Below are 13,368 nucleotides of genomic sequence, written 5' to 3' on the forward strand. Positions count from 1 at the left end.
GCAGGCCAAGACACGGCTCCTTGCCTCTAAACGCTTCCTGAGACCAACACAGACTCGCCCTTATTTACAAATCAAATGCAATTAGAGACTGTCTTTCTTGACATACATGTATATATGTTTTTTAAACAAGGAATGCCCTGTCATTTTTTTTATTAGGAAAATAAACCACATCCACCTAATACCCATTCTCATCCAAGCATCCCAAACTATAATTCTTACTTATGCAGGTAGATGCCGCACAAGCCACCACCATGGCCGCTGCCACCACCATCCTATAAATAAGAGGGAAGTAACAAAGTATTCTGTGGTCCAACAATTTTCCAGTTTCCCCTGACACTTCCAGTTGCATGGTAAATTGTTGGAACTGCAGATGATAGCAATGCCTTGAATAAATTATTACTGGCTTTGGACTGCTCCGTTGCTAGTTTTGTTGTCTTGCGTTGATAATGCGTACCAGTTTCACAAAGTGCATGCTTCTAAAAAATTTTTGAACTGGCAAGCTAAGATGATCCGTGTCTTCGTTCCCACCCGCCCCCTAAAAAGAAGTTAATATAATTTAGAACCTAGCATTTAAAAAATATGGTCATGACACGTCTGGGAGAAAGACCGCTTATGGAACATGCTTGATTTGGCAGAATGATAAATCAAAAACCTCATGGGTTTTGTTTTCCCATTTTGTTTGGAAGCCGCTGAAAGCAGGTTATTAACAGAACTGTGTCACGGAAAAGAAAACTGTGAATACCTGATACTTTCCGTTTTTGTCACGCGGTGCGCACACAGGGAAGCACACAGACGTGTGCACTCCCTCATTCACACGCGGTCTGTGCACACGTGCGTGCGCACACACACACACACACACACAGCCACCCACCGATCAGGGGAGGAGGACACAGAGGAGTTAGGTCAGACAGCACGTGGGTGGGCATTCGCCGGCTGGTAGCCTGGTGTGCAACTTTGGGTTGGGTATCCTCTCAGCTCTGCCTGGTGGTCTTGGTCTCACACCTGTCCTGGGAAAGCCACCCCAGAGATGGGGCAGGCTGCGGAGAAATGTAAGGCATACTTCGCTGGGAAGGAAGGAAGGAAGAAATCCATGCTTCATGCTCAGACGCGAGTTTCAGAGGAGGACGGGCCTTTCTTTTCCCTTGGCCTGCTCTGTCTCGCCGGGGAGGTTGAGGGCGGGGAGGAAGAGGTAACCATGGAAAAAGGAAGGAGAAAAAGTAATAAAGAAAATGAGGACAACGGGAAAGGATACTAATAGTAAGAAAGAACAGACGAGGTGGGCCAGTGGAACTCGAGGTCAAATCGGACAAAGGACTGTTTCTGCCTGCGCCGGCAGCCCCACACCCTAAATGGACTTCCGCCGCCTCATCAGCCTGTGGTTGTCGGTAAAGCTATGTAACCCAGGAGAAATGGAGCTGATGGGGGAGGGGAAGAGGCTGTTTTTCAGTGTGCTTGGCGAGATCTCCTCGATCTTGTACGAGATGGAGTGGAAGTAGTGGGGGGCGAGCTTGGCGCTGAAGGAGTTCTGCTGCGCGGCCGGGCGGCCGCCGTACTCCTGCGGGCGGTAGCAGGTGCAGGAGCACACAGACTGCAGGTCCGGCATGTCCGCCTTGTACCGGGGCCGGCCCTGCCGCGCCTCATCGGGGATGTGGATGACCATGCTGTTGCGGTTTCCGGCCAGCGACGCCCTCTCCTCGGCGTCCCGCCGCTCGTCCTCGCTGTTCATGGTCAAGAACCTGAGGACCACCAGGTTGAGGAAGGCCCCGATGACTGTCAGCCCCACCAGGATATACATAAAGCTAAAGGCCACATAGAGCGGCTTCTTCTGCAGGGCGCCCTTGGTCTGCAGGGCCACATAGTCCCCGAACCCAATGGTAGTCAACGTGATGAAGCAGTAGTAATAGGCGTGGAAGAAGCTCCACTCTTCGCACTGGGAGAAAGCAGCCGCCCCGATGCACAGCGTCCCCATGCAGGAGAAGAAGCCCACGGTCACCATGTTCTCCATGGACACCTCCGTGTTGCGCATCCCACAACACTTCTTGATGCGCTTCAGCAGGTAGCGCACAAAGGTGTTCATCCGCTCGCCCAGGCTCTGGAACATGACCAGCGTCAGCGGGATGCCCAGCACGGCGTAGAACATGCAGAAGGCCTTGCCCGCGTCGGTGCCAGGGGCAGCGTGCCCATAACCTGAGGGGAGGGGGTGAGAAAACAGGGAGAAGGAGTAAGGAGAGGTCCCGTTAGGTCTGGGGTGGGGTTGGACTTGGCATTTCAGTTGGGATGGGGCTTGGGCATGGCCATAGCCTGGGAGTGAGAGGTAGAGGAGGACAAGGGAGAGCCAGGGAAAAAAATGTCTTGAGGTTGGGGTTGAGGAAGGGGGTGGGGGCACTTTGGGATGGAGTTTGGGGCATGCCCATATCCTGGAGGGAGGGGAAAAGAACAAGGAAGAATCAATGAAGTGTCTTTTGAAGTTCAGGGATGGGAGGGGTGCTTTGGGGGCATTTCATTTGGGGCAGTTTGGAGGAGGAATACAGAGGGCATTTCATTGTTCTTAGAGCAAAACAAAGGTTTTAAAAGGAAAAGCAGCATACTCACTAATAAGACCGCAAAAGTAGTGAGTCCAAGGGAAAAAATTAAATATGCCCACCGTGGATCAACATTACTGTTGCATACCAGGCTCTGTGTGGAGTCCTTGTCCTACAGGGCCTCATTCTGACCTCCTAACAACCCTACAAACTAGGCGTAATGAGTCTGACACCAACAACAAGAAAACTAAGTTACTTAATAGTAGGGTAACTTGAGTTCTTCAGAGCTGGGATTTGAACCCAGAGTTTTCAGGCACCAAGAATGAGGCTTGAAAGCAGAGATTTTGAATCAAGAGGAGTAACGGCAGAGTGTACTATAAACACCATGAGGGCAAAGACTTGTATCTGTTTTGTTCACTGCTGAATCCCCCACACCTGGAGTAACACCTAGCATGTAGAAGATTTCTTTAATAAATGAAGGAATACAAGTGTGCCACTGTGAATCTGGGCTTCTCAGGAAAGAGGGAGCAAATAATCCTCTAAGAACCACACGTGTAAGTGCTTTTGAAACTCTTCATGCAACTTCGCAGCACATTTCATTAATCCCCTACATCAATTGTGCAAAGTTGAGTCCGTATTTCCTCACATCCTGAGTGAGGATGGGGTGCTGGAAGGGTGGAGTTACCTGCCAGGTGTCCTTCAGCTACTTAGTAATAATATCAGAGCCAGGGATAGGGTCTCAGTAGGCTCTAGTTCAAGTTCTGGGACTAATACAGCCCAGGAAAAAAAAACAAAAAACCAGCCCTGAATCATGGACAGTATTAGGACTGAAAGCTTGGAGGATGAACATGGCCTTCCAACATCTCAAATCCTGCCCTATCAAGAAAGGCTTCCCTGATGTTACCCTGAGCCATAGGCTCATGGGCTCCTAGTCATTTAACCAGCTGTATTATCTTGGGCACCAGACAACCTCTCCCAACCCTGGTTTCTTCATCTGTTACATGGGATAATAATTCCCAGGTGGGGTTGTGCAGATCTGCTGAGTCAGATAGCACCTAGTCCAGGACCTGGTACTCTGTAGGGACCAACCAGACCCCAAGACCTCCACCCTGCCCACTGTCTCCCACAGGAAACTTCATCTGAATGCTCAAGCCCATACCTCTCTACCAAGGCTTTATCACTTACGGTCTGTCTCTCCCCTGGCAGGAATTTGTGCCATGTCCTACCTGCCCTGGGGGCCATAATCTCACTAGACAGATGACATTTGTTTACCTCCAGGATGCCCTCTCTTCATCCTCCCTGGCCCTCAACCCCACTGAGCCAGCACTGAGCTCCAGCCCCTCAAAAACCCCATAGTCCTTGCAGAAGAGGGAAGATGATATGATGAAGGTGGAGTCAGGCCAGAAAGGATAGAATGGGGAAACAGAAAGCTAATGGGGAGAGCAACCAATATAGCAATAGAAATCCAACCTGAAGAACAGAGAGAAATACAGATTAAACATAAATTTTGAAAGCCTCAGAGACCTTCAGGAAAATATCAAAAGTCATCCCAGAAGAAAAAGAAAAATAAGACCAAAAAATTTTTGAAGAAATAGCCAAAATTAACCAAATTTAGTGAAAGACACAGATTTACAGATTCAAGGAGCCTAGTGAACTCCAAGTAGGATAAATACAAAGTAAACCACACATCAGACTCAAACTGCTGAAAACCAAAGGGAGAAATCTTAAAGGCAGCCAGAGAGAAAGCATCACCTAAAGAATAATTTGAATACATCTTACTCCTAATCATAAACAATAGGGGCCAGGAAGCAGTGGAGTAACATCTTTAAGGAGCTTTAAAAAAAAAAAAAAAAAGTGTTAACCCAGAATTGTCCATCCACAGGAAATATCCTTTAAGAATGAAGTCAAAATACATTTTTACATTAAAGAAAACTTGTTACCAATAGATCTGCACAGAATAATTACCAAAGGAAGTTCTTCTTCCTAAAGGGAAATGATACCAGATGGAGGCTTAGGTCTGCAGGAAAGAATGAAGCACATCTTGGTAAACAAGTGGGTTTATATTTATACAAAATGCAGGGGTGGGAATCCCAGTATATCTCTAGATAGCTCACCTGCGTAGCAGATATAAAAGCCAGATGGATGGTGGAAAACAGTAGATTGTTGGAAACTGAGTAAAGTGGTAATATTAGCTAATGGCTCCGGATATGATATATTTATTAGAGGAAACCAACACAGCATTTGCTGGGTCAACAATTGCACATGGGGTGCCCAGACCCCACCCATTCCTGTCAGTATCGATGTTCAGAAGTAGAGTCCTTCAAGTGGCTGGACAGCAGTATGTCTGTAGACCCTGTGTCCGGTCTCCTGCCATCTGTCCTACCGTAGAATGAAAGGACTTCATCATTCTGATGCTCCGAGGTATATCTCACTGCTGCATTACAGTGGGGACAAGTCTTAGGAAGGTGTGTGCGTGAGAGAGCGTGGGAGGTGAATGACACCAAAGTTCAGGGCCTTCCACATTTATCTCCTAGGGCCCTGTGGTTTGGGCACAGGACTATTCCCGCTACAGTGATGGACAAGTTGCTGAATGTGCAATGCTTCCAGGAAAGAGCCCGGCAGGACATCTTCAATTTCCGCCTCCGGATGCACCCATCTCCGCCCTGCTCTCTGGTTTCCAGTTAGTTGGTCAGGAGGTCAGAGGAAGGGTGGAAGGTGAGGACCTTGGTAATAAGCCACCTCTGCCAGAAGGCTCACAGCACAGAGCTACTCTCTACAGTTCCAGGAACTGTTCCCAGACACACAGACAGCTCTCCATCACTCTTCATCCGGAATGCCACACCTTCCCTGGTTGCTTTCCCTCCACCAGACCCACACTTGGCAGAAGAGTCTATAAACAGCCCCCTAATTTCTCAAATTGAGACTGCTACTTCCTGCAAAGGACCTACCGGATACACTGCGTGTATTCTCCACTGGATCTGCTCACCAGCTCTGCTCTGATACAACACTGCAGCCACTGCGTATGGACAGGTCTATACCTATCACGTCTACGCACACAGTATGCATAAGCTATCTGTGTAACACACAGATGTAGCATCTATGGGTACTTTCTATAGAATATATATGGCACACCCTTGGAACTTTATGAACAGTATGTATGAGTGTATGAGTGGATAGATAATACATGGACCTGAAACATACGCACATACACATACCATATATATATATTATACCAATACATAAAAAGCATATACAATATACCCATAGCACACCCCCATTCATGAACGGACTTTGTCTATGCAGTATATGTGTGTGTGCATGTGGACTACACTCAAGGCACAGGATGTATACACATTGATGTGTGCTGCAGGGAATGTTTGTACATATTTATAATTCACTAACGTGGGCGCCTGGGTGGCTCAGTTGGTTAAGCGACTGCCTTCGGCTCAGGTCATGATCCTGGAGTCCCTGGATCGAGTCCCGCATCGGGCTCCCTGCTTGGCAGGGAGTCTGCTTCTCCCTCTGACCCTCCCCCCTCTCATGTGCTTGCTCTCTCTCATCCTCTCTCTCTCAAATAAATAAATAAAATCTTAAAAAAAAAAAAATTCACTAACGTACATCCTATCTACAAGTTACAAGGATGAGATGAGAGATACAAAATGTACATGTGCCAGACATTGGGAAGACTGCTTCTCCTTCCCAAGGGGAGAACAAGGTACAAATCTCCAATGTTCCCACAGAACCTGTGTGACAACCCAGGTCCTAGAAGACTGGTTTTTTTCATCTGTGGATGGATGGATGCTCTCTGGCCTCCCTGGGTTGGGAGCTATATTCATGTGCCCCGATGTTTTCCATTCAAACGTGCCCAGACTGTTGATGTATCCCAGGACCTGTGCTTGTCACAAGGGACCCACAGGGACTTCTTTCCCCCAAATCTTCCCAAGGGGCTCCAGCCAGCCAGCCAGCCCATGACCAGGGCCCTCCCAGTGCCTAGCACAAGGGAGCCTTAGATGGAGGTTGAGGACATGGGTGTCAAGGCCATGGAGGACCCCCGGTCAGAGCTGCCTGTTCTCCTCGATCATCCCTGTCCCCCAACCCCTGCTTAGGACTAGTCCCAGGAGCTGGGTAGCTACAGCTATAGCCCCGTCCTGGTTTTCCCACTAAGTCCCCAGGCTCCAGAGCGAGTCCCTCCTCCACTTCCAAGCCCTGCAGGGGCAACATAACCTCAGAAACCCCACCTAGGACTACACTGTTCATCCTTCTACCATCACTAATGAGTAATTCATCCTTTTGGCAAAGCAATGTCTAACAATGATTTGCACAGGGTTCACGAGGCATGCACAGGGCACAGAAGAGTGACTGAAACCAGGTTGTCCCAGATGGATGCCTCTGGACTGCTGCCATGTGACCTCCGCAGCATGCCTCAATTCACTGGCCGGATGTGGAGGCTGAGGCTGAGAAAGGGAGAGGAGAGTGGCATGCAGCCGCCCTGCAAGGGATAGGGCCATCCTTCCCCAGCCCTGGGCCTGACACCTCTGCAGGCGACCGGCACTGACCAGCACGAGCATCGCCCTGAGCCCCACCAGCTGGGCCACGGGGTGCAAAGCCCCCTGCACACAGGGGACGCAGCAGCTCACAGCATCCCTCCACACCAAGCTGTGCCCCCCACCCCTTCCTGCTGACTTTTCTGCGTGTGTAGGGTCAGGGACAAACTTGCTCATGACCCCAGTGCTGGCCCTGATAGGCTGCTCGGGTGGCCGCAGGGGGCCAGGTCCCCGGGGTTGGGGACTGCTGACCAGGATGGTGACTGCACTGACCATAAGCAGAACCAGGCCTGAGCCCAGATCCTGGCCTCCCCACCAGGAGCGCTAAGGGCAGGGCAGGTGAAGCGGGAGGGCAGAGCTGGTGTGGGTGCATGTGATGAAGAAGCTTTAGGAGAATGGAAAGGAAGGCCCTGCGCCCTGCCCCCCATATTCCAGCACAAGAACCCCCACTCCAGGATGTTGCCCATGTGCTAAGCCTGGAGGGGGCTGGAGCATTCTAAGAGCTGCAAGTTATTCGTTATGAGGAAGGCGTGAAGTTGGCCCTGGAAAAGGCCGACCCTCCCCATCATCAGAGGGGCAACGTGAGGCCCAGAGGCAGCCATGCCGCCCCAACTCCACACAGCAGGCCCGCAATGAGCTTTCGAAGCTTCAAATCTGAAAAGGGCAAATGGACTATAAAAACAATAAACCCTGCTTTGAAAAGCTATCTGCAGACTCTGCTCTGCCACTCCTGGGAGTCCCAGAAGGACCCCTCTGTCTCCCCATCTGTGAAATGGAGCAGAGAGACAAAGCTGGAATGAGAAACAGGCATTCATCAGATCCCCAGATCCCCTCCCTGCACCCATCTGTGCCCCCAAATTCTTGGGTGGAAGCCCTAGCCCCCATGTGATGATACCTGGAGGTGGGGCACTGTGGGGGGGGATCAGGGCTACATGAGGTCATGAAGACAGGCCTCAGGTTGGGGTTAGTGTTCTTCTGGAAGAGGAAGAGACCAGAGCTCACTCCCTCTCTGCCGCATGGGGACGCTGCAGGAAGGGGACATCTGCTGCCAGGAAGAGAGCCCTCCCCCAGCCCTCCCCAAGCCCTCCATGGGCCGGCACCTTGATCTCGGACTCCCAGCCTCCAGCACTGTCAGAGTATCTGTGGTTGAAGGCCCTCAAGTCTGCGGCATTTTGTTACTGCAGCCTTTGAGCCGAGGCCCCTCTGGAGCTGAGCCCCCACCCCAGGCTGGCATTCAGATGCTGGGTGCGGCTTTCCAGCCCCAGGTGCCACGCTGGTTCTGGGCCATCCAGGCCTGGGCATGATGGAAAGGACCAGCCACCTGCTCGCTCTGCACTGGCTCCCATCCCCAAACCCAGGGTGGGGGCTGGGGGCCAGGGGCCTCCAGGGCAGCCCCTCCCCCCAGACCACACTCCTCTCTCACCCACAGACACTGACTGACCCTGCTGAAGAGTCCCGGCTGAGGCCACCTCAGACTGGGCTGTTGGCAGGGGGTCCTCTCCTCCCTTCCTCCCACTGCCTCCTGGCCAGATTGTGAGCTCTGAGGACAGTACTGCCCACTCCTGATGCACCTCTGTGATCTCAGCGTACGGCACGGGGGAGGCACGTGGAATTTAGATGGACGCATCACTGTGCAAACAGGTTCTGTCCTCCGGGCACTGCCCGGGAAGTCTGGCCAGTCCCGAGCCCACCGCTGGGCCCAGCGTGGCTGGAGGGGGGGGCGGGCAGCTTTGCCCAAGACACCGCCTCATCCAGCCTGATTTCATGGCCCCGCTGGTACGCTTAGCCGGCCTCCCTGATCTGTCCCGGGAGAGGCTTGCCGAGAAGAGGCCCGAGTCTCCCAGCTGCAGCTGGGCAACAAATAAGATGAACAGGCTGCGGCGTTCTGGAGGGGAGAGACACACAGGCAAGGAGGGTCATAAAACTAATCATTTCTATTGGGTCTGGGGCTCCCCGAAGAACCAGCTGTGGCTAGAAGGCAGCCCTCCCTCGCAAGACACCTTGTGCTCCTTGCTGACTCCTACTAGATTTTCCAGAAGTTGACAGCCACCAGGTATGAGAAGTTAGCCAGACCTGGCTCCTGTTCTGGGCAGTGTTTCATTAACGACACCATGAGTGTCCAGCAGGCTCTCTCCACTGGGAAAAGTAAACAAGGCAGCTGGGCACTGTGGGTCCCGGGCCAGCCTTGCCCCTGGCACTCTAGTGCTCAAGCACTGTGTGCGGCTCCCTCGAGCTCCCTGGGGGCCTGGGCCCATCGACAGCTGGCCTGAACGACTTCCCCAGGCTTACTCCACCCTGCACAGTTGGCAAAGCCTCTCTGCTCGGGAGCGCGCCTCCCTGAAGCCTGCCTGATCCCCTGGCCAGAAGAGATCGACCTAGCTTTGAATTCCCACTCCAGGACACCTCAAAGGAGTGGACAAGACTGGCCCCCACGGTGGGGCTAACTCAGGTTGCAGCCCTGATTCTGCCCTTTAGGGACCTCGGGTGGTCACCTCCCTCCCCAGGCACCCTCCTTTTTTTCTGTCCAGTTCAGGGCAGCCGGGCTGCTCCCTGAGCCGTAGCGGCCATCACAGCCAGGGGCTGGGTGAGGGTGGATGTGGCCTCCGCTCCGGCCCACAGCCACCTGGGCCAGGGACAGACCACCCCGCACGGGGAAGGAGGTGGCTAGACACAGGCACTGGGCAGTGGGAACCTGCGGCTGGAAGAGAATGAAATATCTATGAAGGACACACAAGGTTTTTGTGCTGATAGGAATTAAAATAGGCACACTTGCCATTAAAGAATGACTCAGGGTGGCTTTGGGCAGGGAAGGGCCAGGGAGGGGAGATGCCCTCAGCCCCTTGTGTCCCCTGGCTGGCTCCCCACTTCAGTGTGCAACAAGCATCCCACTCATCCACCCTCCCATGGTGCTGGCCTTGCTCAAGCCCCCGAATGAGCCCCGCATGATTATTAAGACCCAGGTGTCTGCAAACACCAAAAAGGAAAATGACTCACGGGGCCTATGGGGGACAGGGAGGTGGAGAGTGGGCAGGAAGGGTCATCGGGAGGTTCCTGGGTAGGATCAGTAACTCGCAAGGTCTGCATCTGGCTCCATCTGCCACTTACTGACCATGACCTTGGGAAAGCCACCTAGACCTTCTAAGCGAGCGCTTTCTCTCCGTAAAGGGGACTACGGAGTAAGGCAGTCCCTTCCAGACACTACAAAGCTTGACCACGTTCATCTGAGAGGGATGCCCCTTGTTGCAGCTGCCCCAGGTGGGGTAACCCTTCTTACAATGTAACAGAACTCGGTACCACCATGTGGCCTTGGGCTTATGTGCAGGTCTCCCGTTCAACCCGGGGACGGTGTTTCTTGTGGGCTCCGACCAGGTTGCCAGCCGAGCCCTGAACCAATGAGCCTTCTGCTCTTTCCCGCCAGACTAGGAGGGTGCTAGAGTGTGATGTCCGGAGCCACAGAAGTCACTTCAGCACCATGAGGTTGAGTGCAACCACAGAGGGGAATTCCCTAACCTGAGAAACGGGGTGTATCATTCCACCCCTGTGTCTGAGCCCAGCCTAGAGTCCACCCTACCCACAGTCAGCCTGTTCCCCAATAAGTCTTTTGGCTTCAGCCAGTGTTTTGATCATAACTGATTAACACTCATGGGCTCTACACCTTAGCACAACTATAAATAATGAAGAGGGGGCGCCTGGGTGGCTCAGTTGGTTAGGCGACTGCCTTCGGCTCAGGTCATGATCCTGGAGTCCCGGGATCAAGTCCCGCATCGGGCTCCCTGCTCGGCGGGGAGTCTGCTTCTCCCTCTGACCCTCCCTCCTCTCATACTCTCTCTATCTCATTCTCTCTCTCAAATAAATAAATGAAATCTTTAAAAAAAAAAAATAATGAAGAGGGGTTTTGTACGGGTAACACAGCCCTCTGCAATTCACACGCCCTGCACCTGACACGGCTTCTCTTACAAGTGCCTCAGATCCATCTGCGGGGAGATGGGTGGGTGAGGGAACCAGTGGGAGGGAGGACGGCGGCCAGGGGGACAACCCGGGCCTCTGAGAGAGCAGCTGTGCCCCCACCGGGCAATGGGGGGCAGGCCAGTGCGACCCAGCTTCCCGATTTTTAAGGAGAAGCTGGAAACACCAATTTTTTAAGATGTGGAATCTAATTAGTATCTAATTAGACATTTTAAAACGTGGCACAGGCCAAACAAAACAAAAGAGACCATCTGTTTGTCTAAAACAGAGGTCGTGATGCTCCAGAAATGGGGGGAAAGGAGACCAGAGCCAGAGGAGAGCAGGCAGGAAAGGGGAGGCAGGGGAGCAAGTGAAGGTCAGTGAGCCCCGCCACACGCCACTGCCCACCACCCTCCCTCCGGGGCCGTGAGCCCCTGGGGCAGCAAACACTAGTCCGTCCATTTCACAGATGCACAAACCAAGGCAGCAAGAGATGCCATGGCCCGTGGAGGCGCCTCCCCAAGTGGGCCGAGGCCAGCCCTGCCCCCACACAGATGGGAAAGCCATACCGAGGTGGGCACAGTCCTCCTGGCTAGACCAAAGCCCCTCCTATAATCCCCGTGGGGAACTCCACTCCAGAACGTGTGATCCCATTTCACAGATGAGAACACTAAAGCTCTTGGCCCAGGGCCCTCAGATTCCCAGTCCCAAGCCCGTAGTCCTTCTTGGAGGCATGAGGAGACCCCGGTGACTTGCTTATTCACAGTTTGGCACCCTGTGTTCTCTAAAGGAAAATCTGGCAGATTTGGGTTTTCTTTAATGAAAGAACAATTCCCTCATATGCTTTTAAAATTATTATTAATTTCCCAAATAGTTCCCTTTTGGTTTCCCTTCATTTTATGTCTTAAGGGGGAAAGGGAACCTAAAAACTTATTTTTGATAAATATACAAGCGTATAGGCATGGATTTCTGACGAGCTCACGACAGGCCTTCCTCCTCTTCTGTGCCGTTCGAGGACTGGGCAGGCCGGACGCGGCAGGCCGTGCTAACCACAGGGAGCCTGCGCGGTCAACACATCGACCGGGTGCCTGCTCCCGGGGCTCGGCCAAGTGGACTTTTCATCTTCTCGTTGGTCTGTGGTTGTCCCTCGGGAGTACCTCTCAGACCGCAGACACCCAGAGACCCTGGCCCAGACTCTTCCATGCTGCTGCACTTCTGCCCCCGTTTCTTTCATGTTACGAGGATCCAGTCAAATGAAGTGTCATTATCCCAGTTTATGAAGGAGGAAGCAGCCCGGGCAGCCTTGGGCGCATCCCATTTAGTCCCCAAAATGTCCCTGCAAGGCGGGCATCAGGGAACCCTTGGGGTGCAGGTGCATCCAGGGGGCCCTGCTGCAGACTGCACGTGCCCACCTGGGCATCAACATGACAGTAAGAGGCTGGGCTTCACACTTGGCTCCAGCGGCTTTGTCCGCTCTTAGCACAGACCGAAGTAACAAAGAAATACATTCCTTAAGAATTATTTTTAGCAGTTCTACTCTTAGGTATACAGCCCAAAGAGTTGAAAATAAATATTCAAATACTTGTACACCCATGTTCATGGTAGCACGATTCACAACAGCCCAAAGGGAGAGACAACCCAAATGTTCACCCGTGGATGAATGGATAAGCAAAATGCGGTCTATCCCTACGATGGAATAGTACTCGGCCTTGAAGAGGAAGGATATTCCGATACGTGGTAGGATGTGCACGAGCCTGGAAATACTATGCTAAGTCAAAGACTCTAGACACAAAAGACACATACAGTAGGACTCCACTGTAGGAAGTGCCCAGAACAGGCGATCCACAGAGGCAGGAAGCAGACGAGTGGTTGTCCGAGGCTGGGGGCGGGAAGAGTATGAAGTATGGAGTGGACGCCTGATGGATCCGGGGTTTTCTTTGGGGATGATGAAATGGTCTTGGAACTAGACAGAGCTGAGGTGGTTGCACACTTCTGTGAATGTACTAAATGTCACTGGACTGAAGATGTTAAAATGTGAATTTTATGTTCTATGAATTTTACTTCAATGAAAAGAGTAAAGCAGCTGCTGTTTTTAAAGCAAAACACTTCTTTTTTTTTTCTTAAAGATTTTATTTATTTATTTGAGAGAGAGAGAATGAGAGACAGAGAGAGAGAGAGAGGCAGAGGCAGAGGGAGAAGCAGACCCCCCGCCGAGCAGGGAGCCCGATGCGGGACTCGATCCCGGGACCCCAGGATCATGACCTGAGCCGAAGGCAGTCGCTCAACCGACTGAGCCACCCAGGCGCCCCTCTTCCTTCTTTCTACCTGCGGATGAGGGAAGTGGGGAGTGGCGGAGG

At 52.3% G+C, this 13,368-nt stretch overlaps 1 protein-coding gene across 1 annotated transcript in view; it reads right to left on the reverse strand.

Moving 5' to 3' along the window:
* Positions 1-1,345: 1,345 nt before the first annotated feature.
* KCNK9 (potassium two pore domain channel subfamily K member 9) overlaps positions 1,346-13,368 on the reverse strand; it is a 73,685-nt gene continuing 61,662 nt past the window's right edge. The window contains exon 2 of the mRNA XM_035011113.1: positions 1,346-2,187. Within this exon, the coding sequence (XP_034867004.1) occupies positions 1,346-2,187 (842 nt within the window). The remainder of the gene's footprint in view (positions 2,188-13,368) is intronic.

The sequence above is a fragment of the Mirounga leonina genome, unplaced genomic scaffold, assembly GCF_011800145.1.
Source record: "Mirounga leonina isolate KUSES-001 unplaced genomic scaffold, KU_Mleo_1.0 Mir_165, whole genome shotgun sequence".
Classification (NCBI taxonomy): Eukaryota; Metazoa; Chordata; class Mammalia; order Carnivora; family Phocidae; genus Mirounga; species Mirounga leonina.